The 15097-nt window shown below is 43.2% G+C and overlaps 2 protein-coding genes across 8 annotated transcripts in view; one reads left to right on the forward strand and one right to left on the reverse strand.

Annotated features, from left to right (window-relative positions):
* The window catches only part of LOC135530773 (DNA annealing helicase and endonuclease ZRANB3-like), a 35816-nt gene extending 24272 nt beyond the window's left edge, over nucleotides 1-11544 (reverse strand). Inside the window, 4 exon segments of the mRNA XM_064958954.1 lie at nucleotides 47-65; nucleotides 10418-10595; nucleotides 10875-10981; nucleotides 11242-11544. Coding sequence (XP_064815026.1) covers nucleotides 47-65; nucleotides 10418-10572 — 174 coding nt within the window. The 5' untranslated portion in view covers nucleotides 10573-10595; nucleotides 10875-10981; nucleotides 11242-11544.
* Nucleotides 11545-11591: 47 nt separating this feature from the next.
* Nucleotides 11592-15097, forward strand: part of LOC135530774 (R3H domain-containing protein 1-like) — a 54022-nt gene continuing 50516 nt past the window's right edge. For 2 of the 7 annotated variants that reach the window (XM_064958961.1, XM_064958960.1), the window contains exon 1: nucleotides 11599-11721. The gene's annotated coding sequence lies outside the window, so the exon portion shown is untranslated. Of the gene's footprint in view, nucleotides 11722-15097 lie in introns of all 7 variants that reach the window. The other 5 variants (XM_064958962.1, XM_064958957.1, XM_064958955.1 and 2 more) reach the window with 5 other exon arrangements.

Here is a 15097-nt window from a genome sequence, read left to right on the forward strand (position 1 = left end):
GTTTGATAGGACTGGGGAGTTGGGTTGTGTGTGCTTCAGGGCTTACCTCATCTGCGATCATACACCTGAAACAGAGAAGAGAACGATGGGGGGGTTGAGAGTGGAGGACATAGAATACTTCCATGTATTCACGCAATATTGCACTAGCAATCAAATCAAAATGGATTGGTCACATGCGCCGAATACAACAGGTGTAGACTTTACCGTGTGATGCTCGTTTGAGCCCTTCCCAACAACGCAGTTTAAAAATAATAATACTAATTAAAAATTGTAACACAAGACAAATTAAATACACAAGAATGGAGTTATACAGGAAGTACCAGATCAATGTGCAGCTATATACAGGAAGTACCAGTACCAGATCAATGTGCAGCTATATACAGGAAGTACCAGTACCAGATCAATGTGCAGCTATATACAGGAAGTACCAGTACTAGATCAATGTGCAGCTATATACAGGAAGTACCAGTACCAGATCAATGTGCAGCTATATACAGGAAGTACCAGTACCAGATCAATGTGCAGCTATATACAGGAAGTACCAGTACCAGATCAATGTGCAGCTATATACAGGAAGTACCAGTACTAGATCAATGTGCAGCTATATACAGGAAGTACCAGTACTAGATCAATGTGCAGCTATATACAGGGTGTACCAGTACCAGATCAATGTGGAGCTATATACAGGAAGTACCAGATCAATGTGCAGCTATATACAGGAAGTACCAGTACCAGATCAATGTGCAGCTATATACAGGAAGTACCAGTACCAGATCAATGTGCAGCTATATACAAGGAATCAATGTACCAGTACCAGATCAATGTGCAGCTATATACAGGAAGTACCAGTACCAGATCAATGTGGAGCTATATACAGGAAGTACCAGTACCAGATCAATGTGCAGCTATATACAGGAAGTACCAGTACCAGATCAATGTGCAGCTATATACAGGAAGTACCAGTACCAGATCAATGTGCAGCTATATACAGGAAGCTATACCAGTACCAGATCAATGTGCAGAGGTACCAGTACCAGATATGTGCACATATACAGGAAGTACCAGTACTAGATCAATGTGCAGAGGTAGGGTAAATATGTGAGGGTAAAGTGACTAGACAAGGATAGATAATAATAAGGTATTTGAGGTAGATATGTACATAAAGGCACGGTAAAGTGACTAGACATCAGGATAGATAATAAGAGTAAAATAAATAACAGAGTAGCAGTAACAATGATGAGTGTAAAAGTGTGTGTGTGTGTGTTTGTGTTGTGTCGGTGTGTGTGTGTTAGCATAAGTAGTGTATATGAATGTGTGTGGGTTTTGTGGGAGTGTCAATGTAGTGAGTGAGTATGTATGTACAGTGTCTTCAGGGAGTATTCAGACCCCTTGACCTATTCCACATTTTGTTGTGTTACAGCCTGAATTTCTCTCACCCATCTACACACAATACCCATAATGACAAAGTAAAAACATGTTTTTAGAAAGTTGCTAATTTACTGAAAATTAAATACAGAAATATCTAAATTTACACACTGTAAGTATTCACACCCCTTTGCTATGACACACCCAAATGAGCTCAGGTGCATCCAATTTCCTTTGATCAACGATGAGACGTCACCACAACTTGGCTGGAGTCCACCTGTGGCCAATTCAATTGTTTGGACATATATAGACAGGTGGGTTTCTTTCTAAGGTCACACAGATGACAGTGCATGTCAGAGCAGGAACTATCCCCTGAAGTCCAGGGAACTGTCCGTAGAGCTCCAAGATAGAATTGTCATGAGTCATATATCTGGGGGAGGGTATAAAACAATTGATTCCAAGAGCACAGTGGTCTCCATCATTGAGACAATTATGGAACTAACCAGACTGTCTACAGCTGGCCCTCTGATCAAACTGAACAACTGGACAAGAAGGACCTTGGAACTACCCAGACTCTGTCTACAGCTGCCCCTCTGACCAAGCTGAACAACTGGACAAGAAGGACCTTGGAACTACCCAGACTCTGTCTACAGCTGGCCCTCTGACCAAGCTGAACAACTGGACAAGAAGGACCTTGGAACTACCCAGACTCTGTCTACAGCTGGCCGTCTGACCAAGCTGAACAACTGGACAAGAAGGACCTTGGAACTACCCAGACTCTGTCTACAGCTGGCCCTCTGATCAAACTGAACAACTGGACAAGAAGGACCTTGGAACTACCCAGACTCTGTCTACAGCTGGCCCTCTGATCAAACTGAACAACTGGACAAGAAGGACCTTGGAACTACCCAGACTCTGTCTACAGCTGGCCCTCTGATCAAACTGAACAACTGGACAAGAAGGACCTTGGAACTACCCAGACTCTGTCTACAGCTGGCCCTCTGACCAAACTGAACAACTGGACAAGAAGGACCTTGGAACTACCCAGACTGTCTACAGCTGGCCGTCTGATCAAACTGAACAACTGGACAAGGACCTTGGAACTACCCAGACTCTGTCTACAGCTGGCCGTCTGACCAAGCTGAACAAACTGGACAAGAAAGACCTTGGTCAGAGAGGTGACCAAGAACTCAATGACCACCGACAAAAGTACAGAGTTCCTTGACTGAGATGGGAGAACATGCCAGAAGAACAACTGTGTATCTACAGCACTTCACCAATCTGGGCTTTATGGGATAGTTGCCAGACGGAAGCCACTCCTGAAGAAAAAAGGCACTTGACAGCAGGACTGGAGTTTGCAAAAAGGCACCTGAGACTCAGATCATAAGGCAAAAGATTCTGTGGTCTGATGAGACTGAAATTTAACTCTTCGGCCTGAATGCAAAGCGCTACGTCTGGAGAAAACCAGGAACAGCGCATCACCCGTCTAACACCATCCCTACCGTGAAGCATGGTGGTGGCGGCATCATGTTATGTGGCATGCAGGGGTGTGTGCTTAGTCCCCTCCTGTACTCCCTGTTCACCCACGACTGCGTGGCCAAGCATGACACCAACACCATCATTAAGTTTGCTGACGACACAACAGTGGTAGGCCTGATCAACCACGATGAGACAGCCTATAGGGAGGAGGTCAGAGACCGAACGTTGTTGTCCTGGCACCACACACTCTCCCTCTATGTGAGCAAAACAAAGGAGCTGATCGTGGACTACAGGAAAAGGAGGGCCGAACAGGTCCCCGTTAACGTCGACTGGGCTGCAGTGGAGCAGGTCGAGAGTTAAGTTCCTTGGTGTCCACATCACCAACAAACTAGCATGCTCCAAAAACACCATCACCAAAGGACTTGAAACTCTCGACTAAAGGTTAACACCTTCAGTTGGCGCTCCCGATTGTGATTTTTACACAAACATTCCTTCATCTGATGTTTAGTTTGTTCCCTGTCTTTAAGTTGTGTGGGATTGTCCTTTTGTTTGCCTCTTCTTGGGCAAATTTAGTGGGCGTTCATGGTGGGTGTCTTTTAAGTCCCCAGTTGTTGCTAGTCAACTTTCAGTGGACACCCCCATGAGTGTCCTTCAGAACCCCTCCTGAACCTCACCTGTTTAGGCTGTTGTCAGTGACTCTGTTAGTTCCCCTTTCTGTTTGAGCGTCATTCTTGCTGGGGAACGTAACACTAACACAACAAAATGTGGAATGAGTCAAGGGGTATGAATACTTTCTGAAGGCCCTGTAGTGTGTATATATAAGTCTAGTGAGTATGCAGTAACAATATAGCCTAGACTATGGTCCCCATTTCAAACTGAGAATCAAGTTGATATTGCTAAATGTATTATGACATAAGAAATATCAGCACAGATAAGAGGTATGATTTCCATTCAGGTCTGTCCATCAGTTGGATACGACAGAGCCACTGCCAGGCAAAACATAATCCCACCACAGCTTCCTCCCTTTGCAATTCTAAGTGTAGTAGCTCCACAGATCAATGATGACAGTTTTATTACCCTGCTCACAAGGTTATACGCCGTTAGCCTGTTCCCTCCACCAGCCTTTACAAAACAGGCTTTTATCCACACCTCCCTGTTCATGACGGATTCCACCAACACTCTTGCTAGCATTTATTTTTCAGATAGTAGCTACAGTGCATTCGGAAAGTATTCAGACCCCTTCCCTGTGGATAGAAAACCAAAACATTTCCGCAGCATTGAAGGTCCCCAAGAACACAGTGGCCTCCATCATTCTTAAATGTAAGAAGTTTGGAACCAACAAGACTCTTCCTAGAGCTGACCGACCAGTCAAACTGAACATTTGGGGGAGAAGGGCCTTGATCAGGGAGGTGACCAAGATCCCAATGGTCACTCTGACAGAGCTCCAGAGTTCTTGTATGGAGATGGGAGAACCTTCCAGAAGGACAACCATCTCTGCAGCACTCCACCAAATCAGGCCTTTATGGTAGAGTGGCCAGATGGAAGCCACTCCTCAGTAAAAGGCACATCACAGCTCGCTTGGAGTTTGTCAAAAGGCACCTTAAGGACTCTCAGACCATGAGAAACAAGATTCTCTGATCTGATAAAACTCTTTGGCCTGAATGCCAAGTGTCATGTCTGGAGGAAACCTGGCACCATCCCTACGGTGAAGCATGGTGGTGGCAGCATCATGCTGTGGGGAGGTTTTTCTGTGGCAGTGACTGGGAGACTAGTCAGGGTCGAGGGAAAGATGAACAGAGCAAAGTACAGAGAGATCCATGATGAAAACCTGCTCCAGAGTGAAGGTTCAACTTCCAACAGGACAACGACCCTAAGCACAATGAGCCAAAACAACGCAGGAGTGGCTTCGGGACAAGTCTCTGAATGCTCAAGTGGCCAAGCCAGAGCCCGGACTTGAACCCGATCAAACATCTCTGGGGAGACCTAAAAATAGCTGTGCAGTGAAGCTCCCAGGTAGGTAGAGCTAGTCTGCAATGATCGTGACATCCAATCTGACAGAGCTTGAGAGGATCTGCAGAGAACAATGGGAGAAACTCCCAAATACAGGTGTGCCAAGCTTGTAGCATCATACCCAACAAGACTCGATGTTGTAATCAAAACTGCCAAAGGTGCTTCAACAAAGTACTGAATACTGAATGCTTGTGTACATTTGATATCTGTTTTTTTTTTTTTATATTTTTAATACATTTTCAAACATTTCTAAAAATCTGTTTTTGCTTTGTCATTATTATTCAAAACGTAGCCCAGGTAGGTAGAGCTAGGGGTATTATGGGTAGATTGATGAGGGGGAAAAAACTATGTAATCAATTTTAGAATAAGTCAAAGGGTCTGGATACTTTCAGAATACACTGTATATTGAAATAGGTTTTAGGCTCCTAATTATGATTATCATGGCTGTTCGTGGTCGTTTGGGCTTCTGTAGTAGAATGGACTGATTGTAAGTCTCTGTGGATAAGAGCGTCTGTTAATGATCGTGACATGTTGTATTCAAATTACTCTGCAATGATCGTGATGTTGTATTCAAATTTAACTAGTCTGCAATGATCAGATTCAAAACGGCAGGTAGGTAGAGCTACCAGTCTGCAATGATCGTGATCGTGATGTTGTATTCAAAAGCTAGTCTGCAATGATCGTGACATGTTGTATTCAGGTAGGTAGAGCTAGTCTGCAATGATCGTGACATGTTGTATTCAAAACGTAGCCCAGGTAGGTAGTCTGCAATGCTGAGTCTGCAATGATCTGCAATGATCGTGACATGTTGTATTCAAAATGTAGCCCAGGTAGGTAGAGCTAGTCTGCAATGATCGTGACATGTTGTATTCAAAACGTAGCCCAGGTAGGTAGAGCTAGTCTGCAATGATCGTGACATGTTGTATATTCAAAGAGCTAGTCTGCAATGATCCAAAACGTAGCAGGCAGGTAGGTAGATCTTGACATGTTGTATTCTAGTCTGCAATGATGTTGTATTCAAAACGTGAGATGTCTGCAATGATATTCAAAACGTAGCCCAGGTAGGTAGAGCTAGTCTGCAATGATCGTGACATGTTGTATTCAAAACGTAGCCCAGGTAGGTAGAGCTAGTCTGCAATGATCGTGACATGTTGTATTCAAAACGTAGCCCAGGTAGGTAGAGCTAGTCTGCAATGATCGTGACATGTTGTATTCAAAACGTAGCCCAGGTAGGTAGAGCTAGTCTGCAATGATCGTGACATGTTGTATTCAAAACGTAGCCCAGGTAGGTAGAGCTAGTCTGCAATGATCGTGACATGTTGTATTCAAAACGTAGCCCAGGTAGGTAGAGCTAGTCTGCAATGATCGTGACATGTTGTATTCAAAACGTAGCCCAGGTAGGTAGAGCTAGTCTGCAATGATCGTGACATGTTGTATTCAAAACGTAGCCCAGGTAGGTAGAGCTAGTCTGCAATGATCGTGACATGTTGTATTCAAAACGTAGCCCAGGTAGGTAGAGCTAGTCTGCAATGATCGTGACATGTTGTATTCAAAACGTAGCCCAGGTAGGTAGAGCTAGTCTGCAATGATCGTGACATGTTGTATTCAAAACGTAGCCCAGGTAGGTAGAGCTAGTCTGCAATGATCGTGACATGTTGTATTCAAAACGTAGCCCAGGTAGGTAGAGCTGCAATCTGCAATGATCGTGACATGTTGTATTGACAAAACGTAGCCCAGGTAGGTAGAGCTAGTCTGCAATGATCGTGACATGTTGTATTCAAAACGTAGCCCAGGTAGGTAGTCTGCAATGATCGTGAGTTGTATTCTGCAAGGTAGATCTGTGATCGTGACATGTTGTATTCAAAACGTAGCCCAGGTAGGTAGAGCTAGTCTGCAATGATCGTGACATGTTGTATTCAAAACGTAGCCCAGGTAGGTAGAGCTAGTCTGCAATGATCGTGACATGTTGTATTCAAAACGTAGCCCAGGTAGGTAGAGCTAGTCTGCAATGATCGTGACATGTTGTATTCAAAACGTAGCCCAGGTAGGTAGAGCTAGTCTGCAATGATCGTGACATGTTGTATTCAAAACGGTAGCCTGCAGGTAGGTAGAGCTAGTCTGCAATGATCGTGACATGTTGTATTCAAAACGTAGCCCAGGTAGGTAGAGCTAGTCTGCAATGATCGTGACATGTTGTATTCAAAACGTAGCCCAGGTAGGTAGAGCTAGTCTGCAATGATCGTGACATGTTGTATTCAAAACGTAGCCCAGGTAGGTAGAGCTAGTCTGCAATGATCGTGACATGTTGTATTCAAAACGTAGCCCAGGTAGGTAGAGCTAGTCTGCAATGATCGTGACATGTTGTATTCAAAACGTAGCCCAGGTAGGTAGAGCTAGTCTGCAATGATCGTGACATGTTGTATTCAAAACGTAGCCCAGGTAGGTAGAGCTAGTCTACCCATGAGAAAAGCAGTTGTGATCCCCCTCCCTCCCCTTCAGTTGAACAGCATGATTAATGAGCACCTTCCACTGGTGTTTCTTCTAATTGCCAGCCCACTCTGCTCAACCAGCATAATGCAGACACACACAATGGGAGTAGAGAGATGGAGCGAGGGAGGGAGGGAGAGATAGAGAGAGAGAGAGAAAACAGAGGGTGAAAGACAGAGAGAGAGGCTCCTTTCAGCCAGGTCTTTCCATTTCTCCACACATTAATCATTCTTCTTTCAATAACCTGGGTGCATCCCAAAAGGCACCCTGTTCCCTATGTCGTGCACTCCTTTTTATCCCAGGCTGTTGTCAAAAGTAATGCACTGTACAGGGAATAGGAGGCCCGTTCAGCCAGACAGCTGGTTTCATGGAGGATGCTCTGACTGCCACCGTTGCTTGACAACAGCACGTTGAACAACTTTTTAATGTTATCTGTGAAACCCACCAGCACCAAGATGTCTGTAAACGTAGCTCTTCCTCCCGGGATGGAGGCGGGGTCGTTGACCTTCCACACAATCATTTAAGTCTTTTGTCTTGTCTTCAATGAATGGAGCATAGACTCGACGACTTACCCTGAGGCTCATACATTACCATACATTCATATTATTCATGCTTTCTTATCAACGGGCAGGTAGGCTATTTAAGTAGCGGGATTCTTTTTCTGGGACCTGTACCCATCTTTTAATATCACCAACCTTATGTTCTTTTTAGTATTACACAGTTATTGATTACTGTATTGTTGGGTTTAGAGTTAGCAAAAAAAAATTCATTTCACTGTACTTGTGCATGTGAAAACAATAAAACTTTTTTTTTGAATGGGAACACACCTCACTAATCCTATCAGATCTACAAGCTCTAGGATCATTAAGCTAAGTCATTCACTAGGCCTCTGTCAGCATGAAAATGAAGCTATTTTACATACTTGTCACATGTTCCTCGTCACTGCATCGTGATGAATCAGCATTTTGTTATTAATTCAATAATAAGCCTGTATAATTGATGTAGAGCTGTTTCTGCTTAGTCTGGCTCAGCAAAGCAAACGCCTGGCTGACATTTACACCCCCCCCATCTCAAATGAAACACTGTTTATATCATAAAATAAGGAGGGGGTAGTTTAAACTTATTTTAAAGTCATATCTTTAAATCTATTGGCTAAGGATGTGACAAATCACACATGACATCCAAACTGAGAATATCATCGGGGACCAGTTGTGTGTTGGGGATCTGTGTTGGGGATCAGTGTTGGGGTCCGGGGATTTGATGCACACATCAACATCGGCTGTGGTATTGAATTGCACAGTGATTTTGAAGCTCAGGCAAGAGAAGCAACAACACAGTCTATCTGTCTATTGATCTGTTGTAACACATCAACATCGGCTGTGGTATTGAATTGCACAGTGATTTTGAAGCTCAGGCAAGAGAAGCAACAACACAGTCTATCTGTCTATTGATCTGTTGTAACACCAGCGTCGGCGTGGCAACCCTTACAAGTGGCCCCGGCAGACACTTACAATAACGCTTTAGTTAGATGGCATGTGATGTACTTCGCACAACCTCATTCAAATAGAATGTTTAAGCCAACTGACATTATGCCTGAGTGGAATGCAATGTAACTGACATTATGTCCGAGTGGAATGCAATGTAACTGACATTATGTCCGAGTGGAATGCAATGTAACTGACATTATGCCCAAGTGGAATGCAATGTAACTGACATTATGTCCAAGTGGAATGCAATGGAACTGACATTATGTCCAAGTGGAATGCAATGGAACTGACATTATGCCCAAGTGGAATGCAATGTAACTGACATTATGCCCAAGTGGAATGCAATGTAACTGACATTATGCCCAAGTGGAATGCAATGACATTATGCCCAAGTGGAATGCAACTGACATTATGCCCAAGTGGAGTGGAATGCAATGTAACTGACATTATGCCTGAAGTGGAATGCAATGTAACTGACATTATGCCTGGAATGCAATGGAACTGTGGAATTATGCAATGTAACTGACATTATGCCTGAGTGAAATGCAATGTAACTGACATTATGCCTGAGTGAAATGCAATGTAACTGACATTATGCCTGAGTGAAATGCAATGTAACTGACATTATGCCCGAGTGAAATGCAATGGAACTGACACTACATTATCATAAGAAGATTAGTATCTGGGAGCCTGACACTATCAGGCTCCCAGCCCTTCTAAATTGCATTACAAATAATAAAATAAATAAATACAAATAATAAATCAAATAAATTGGCATCAACTTAATTCCAAACCAGGCTACAAATTTATGCGAGGTGGGCAATCAAACAACCTGATTCTCGATTTGAAGAGTCTGTATAATTTATAACTATTAGCTAGAGTTCTTCAATACAAACATGTCAACCTCTGTCCACTGAGGGTGTCCTAAAAGATTAACCAAACTTGGCAGTCAATGTGTGTGTTGCTCTGATCTGTCTCAGCCTCTGGTCCCCCTACAACAACTCCAACACAGCACCTGGCTCTCCTGATCGCTAACAGCTTGCATCACTCGTCTCCATGGAGAGGCCGTACACAGAACCCTACAAAGCCCAGATAGTGTTTACGGTCACATTGATGTCTCCAACATATTGACTGGATGACTCATCCTCACAGTACAGCACTTCTACTGTCCCTGTATTCATCTACTGCTCAGGCTGACTACTCTGACCTGACTGTCACTGACTGCCTGTCTCCTGGGATTCTTACATCCACTGATCGACTGACTGACTGACTGACTGACTGACTGACTGGCTGGATGGACGGACAAGTAGTCTGGCTCTGGCTGGCTTTTTCTTCTGCTGCTCACATTGTGTGAGGCTGAGGTGATTCAGGCTACAGGCTTAATACACATTTAAAAGCAAAAACAAAAATAGTTAAAATGTGTATTTTAACTATTTTTGTTTGCTTTTAAAGTAAAAATGACTTGGCGAATAAAGTGAGCACAAACTGTGCTTCTGCTTACTATTTGGGGCCTTGGCCAGGTTACTGTACAGTACTTTGTGACAAAGCTGTTGATGTAAAAAGGGCTTGATTCACTAACAACCACCTACCTTCCATTCTTTGATAGGGCAAATTTGACTCCCTCCTTTTGGAATGGCATCAGTCTCTGTTGTAGCTTGTCTGGGAGGACTGACAACTGACTGTCCCATCTCTTGTCAACATGGGAGTTCTGGGGATCACAATCCCTATCCTGGACCTCACTCATGGCCCGTCTTGACTTTTAGATGCCTTTGCAGAGAATGAAAAGAGAGAGCGAAAAAACAACAGTAAGAAGAAAGACCAACCCTGGCTGACAATTAATCATCTGGTCTGGCTTTGGCATTTTGCAAAAAAATGAGGCACTACTCAAATTTGGCTCCATGTGGGTTCGATTCCCACGGGTGCCAGTATGAAAATGTATGCACCAACTAATGTAAGATGGATAAGAGCGTCTGCTAAATGACTAAAATGCCTTCATGGTGATGCACCATGTCTCAGCTCAACTGTCATCTCAAGGCATGGATTTACCTGCGACAATATCAGGAGCAGGCTGCTGTACTGCCACGAGATGACCGCTTCTCTGCTCTTATTGGTAAGGTGCTAAGAGACTACTGGGTTACCCAGTGCAAGGATATCTGTTAAGGTAAGACAGAGAACGAGAGGACTTGATGCTAGGAAGAATAGGGATACAGGAGGATGGTTACAAAGGTACTCTGACAAATACGGTTACATTAACTTCCACGGTAACGTTAGCTAACTAGCTAGCTATGCACAGCAAATTCCCATCCACGTTTTTAGCTACAACTCAACCCACTTCAAATGTACAAGAGATTATACATGCTAAGGCTTTGCACTTGTTAGTTTGAAAAAAATACATTAGTAAGAGGATACAGACCACCAAAGCAGAAATGTTTTGATACAGATTTGCATGTGCAGTAGTTTCGCGGGAAACTTTGACAGCAACAACGTAGTTTGCGTAGCGGATTCCATAGGAGTTGCGTTCAAGATAAGAAGCCTGCAACTTTCTAGAATCTTGACTAAAAAGCTGTTTAAAAAATTTTAAATAATTCCAACGATACTTTTCTAAGTGATTTCAAATTCATATCAACTTTTCTATCAGACTCAAAAGCATGCTCAATACATCTAATTTTAGTAGTACATGACCCCTACAGTAGAACGATCACTGGACGCTCATTCGGATTTGCTGGGCAGACTGTCAGTCCCGGTGCTTCCTGCTGTACTCTCCAATTTCCCGGATTTGCCGTTTCGTCTTGTGCCGAATGTTAGCCTCGGTCTGTTGCGGCTACACACTGATCTTTTCCGTGGCCACACGCAGCTGTTTTTATAAATCATTCTGTTTTTGTCAACGTTTCTGGTAAGACAACATGTGTTTGTTTATTCGCACACGTTCTTTGTGGGGATTAACGGTGAATTTGTGTAGTTAGGTTATCAAATGACCATTTTAGTGGCAAATTTAGCTAGCTTAGTTAGCTAACTAGCTAAGGTCGGAATAATTTGTCGAGCTGAAGGGCTACGTTAGCTAACTAGCTTGTTGGCTAGCTAGCTAAACTCAAACGAATTCAAATATCAATTTGGCACAGGTAAGAGTTGTGTTTGGATGGCTTGATTTTAATACAAAGTCATTGGTAACGAGCTAGTTAGCTAAAATAGTTATCATTTATCGTGGTTGGCTAACATACCTAGCTTCCCCCGAAGCAAGGCCTGCTCGTTTGCCTCATCAACAACTAGTTAGCTTTGCAAACTCGCTGTTGGCTAGTTAACAATAGTACCTAGCTAGTTAGCTATGCATTTTTAGACATGCAGGAATGATACCTCTGTACAAACTAAATATACATGTTTGAAATAACACTTATAGTTATCTCTAGTTGGTAGAATTAAGGAACACTAACGTTATACCCTGCAGTTCGTGCCTTTTGAAGTAACTTTGTTTTCGCGTTAACTGTCCGCTAATGGCAATGGTCCACGTTCACCAGCCTGTATATGTCAGCGTGAGAATAAATAACATGCTAAAATGGTGGAGAGAACAACGTTGCTCCCCAGTCCGAGGTACCTGTTGAGAAGATCCACAAGAGGTGTCCGTTTACAATACACAAACAAAACACTCCTTCACATAGTCCTCGAGCTCTGGTGCAGTTCATAATTGGAGCGTGGACAACATCTTATTTCAAGGCATGTCATGACGCTAAAGCCCCACTAACTAGTTGGGCTAATTGTGTTTGACATATTCTGCATGACACTTCTCTTCATGTATCATGTTCAGCTGTCCTCATATCTCTTGCTATTCCTCTTGTCAGAGGGATGAGTGCTGAAAGAACAGTCACGGACAGGGCTTGTCTTCAGACTTTCATTCTAAAGTAGGGAATGTATTAATGTTCAATCACTATCATGCCACCAATAACGTGTAATTTGATTGCCAATTTGCTGGGATCTCTCTATGCAGGCATACCTGGGCTCCCGAGTGGTGCAGCAGTCTAAGGCACTGCATCTCAGTGCTTGAGGCGTCACTACAGACACCCTGGGTTGAATCCAGGCTGTATCACAACCGGCTGGAGTCCCATAGGGTGGCGCACAATTGGCCCAGCTTCATCCGTGTTTTGCCAGTGTAGGCCATCATTGTAAAAAATAATTTGTTCTTAACTGACTTTCCTAGCTAAATAAAGGTAAAAACATAGACGTACCTGCAGTAATTATGGTGCCGACCATTGGCTTGGCTGGTGTGATGAAGTGTTTTATTCTACTAAAGTAAATGGGTGACGTGTCAGCTCAGTGTCCTTCCTACCGCTTATATAATGAGGATGCAGAGTCTACTACAGGAGTGTTTCCCTGCTGTCTGTTCAACCCAAGGGAGGCTCATTAGGATAGTGTTATGCTATTGCCATAAAGTGAGAACTCGGAGGGGAAATATAGCCTAACTAAGCACATCCGTCACTTCTCACAGCAAATTAAAACGCAACGCCTAATAGGCTAATGTATGAAGCGTTGCCGAGACACCGCAGTTTTGTTGAAATAGTGGTCCCTTTTTTGTCTGGCGTTGGAGTTGGTTAATCAAAGAGGAAAGGCTCCAGTTAGCTGATAACTAGATGCAGAACCCCACTGTGGGCTTGTTTGATGAGGAGTTCTATTGTTTTTTTAAACAGGACTATAGCTGGGTTTGACAGTGACTTATGCTAGGCTACAGTTGTATACATTTCACTGCCGTATTGTATTTAATGTCTAGTTATAAAGTCAAGGAGGCACACTTCCTGCCTGAGTTATGAACTATCTATCCTGGTTGTCTAGTGCTGCCATTAATAATTCTGAGACGAGGCTCACCGATTTGGCTTTCATTGCTGGAGGCTCTGCCGTTAGGAGTGCAGTGACACAACTCTTGATTTATGTCCGAATTAGGGGTGTAAATTCAGAATATTGAATAGCCTGATTCTGTGTCATTTCTTCTTTAATTACTCAGGTGTGTGTGCTCACGCGCCAGCGTGCGTCTGTGCATTTGTGTGTGGTGGAGGGGGGAGGGAAATCATGATGAAATTGTACACTAAATGCTTTATGTTCTTATCCAACTTCCTCCTCGTGACATTGTCAGACAGACGTCAGTAACGTAGGGAGGCCCATCCGGTTTCACAGCTTGACACGGTGAACATTGCAACGTGATTGATTCCTCTTTGTTTATCAATTGGCTGCATCAAAGGAGATTACTGGCAGTTAGCGAGGCTGTTGGGTTTATGAGATTCAGTGACCGTGTTGGTGGCGAAGCTACTTCAGTTGGTGGACTTGTAACTGTAGTGAAAAATGTGATCAGATCAGTTGTCACCCGTGTCTGTTGCTAAGGGACAGGGAGAGCTTTCCTCCTACCCTGAAAGCATCTATTATTTACTTCAGTTTTTAAGGGATTGGAACAAATAACACCCGATTTCCCCTATAACTACGTTTTATGATCACCCTGAACGTCTCCATTAATTAGTAGCACTGTAACATACTACAATTGACTTGAGCATATTTTCTGTGGTTAGTTGTAGAGCTGGGCGGTACACCGTATTTTAGGATATACCAGTATTGATGCACAGACCGGTTTGGGTTTTTACTTTACCTTCTATAACTGTATTGAATGTTTGGTTTGTTAAATGGGATACACCGTGTGTAAAGTCGTCTCTCTCTGCTCTCCATCTATCCATGCTGCTTTCCACACAGACCTAGCCCCATCGAGCCCCATTTGTTGTTGCTTGACCACGAGACACTTGCGTTCAGTTTGCATGGTCAATGTAGCACATGCAAAAATGTTAATGACAACGATGCTGTTTTCATTTTCACTTCTTAATGTAAATCCCCTAGCGTTCTATAATTACATTTGTGTTTCTTACATCTGCCAACCGCTAGTTTGTCTTGGCAAGTTTGGCCTAAATCTTGTTTGCCGCTCATCGCTAGCTAGCTAACTAGTTCAAATCCAAATCAAAGTGTATTTGGTCACATACACATGACTAGCGGATGTTAATGCGAGTGTAGCGAAATGCTTGTGCTTCTAGTTCCGACAGTGCAGTAATATCTAACAAGTAATCTAACAGTTCCACAACTACCTTATACATACAAATGTGAAGGTATGGAATAACAATATGTCCATATAAATATATGGATGATTGATGGCCGAGCGGTATAGGCAAGATGCAATAGGTGGTATAAAATACAGTATATACATATGAGATGAGTAATGTAAGATATGTAAACATTATTTAAAGTGACTT

Source organism: Oncorhynchus masou, unplaced genomic scaffold (assembly GCF_036934945.1).
Source record: "Oncorhynchus masou masou isolate Uvic2021 unplaced genomic scaffold, UVic_Omas_1.1 unplaced_scaffold_1415, whole genome shotgun sequence".
Classification (NCBI taxonomy): Eukaryota; Metazoa; Chordata; class Actinopteri; order Salmoniformes; family Salmonidae; genus Oncorhynchus; species Oncorhynchus masou.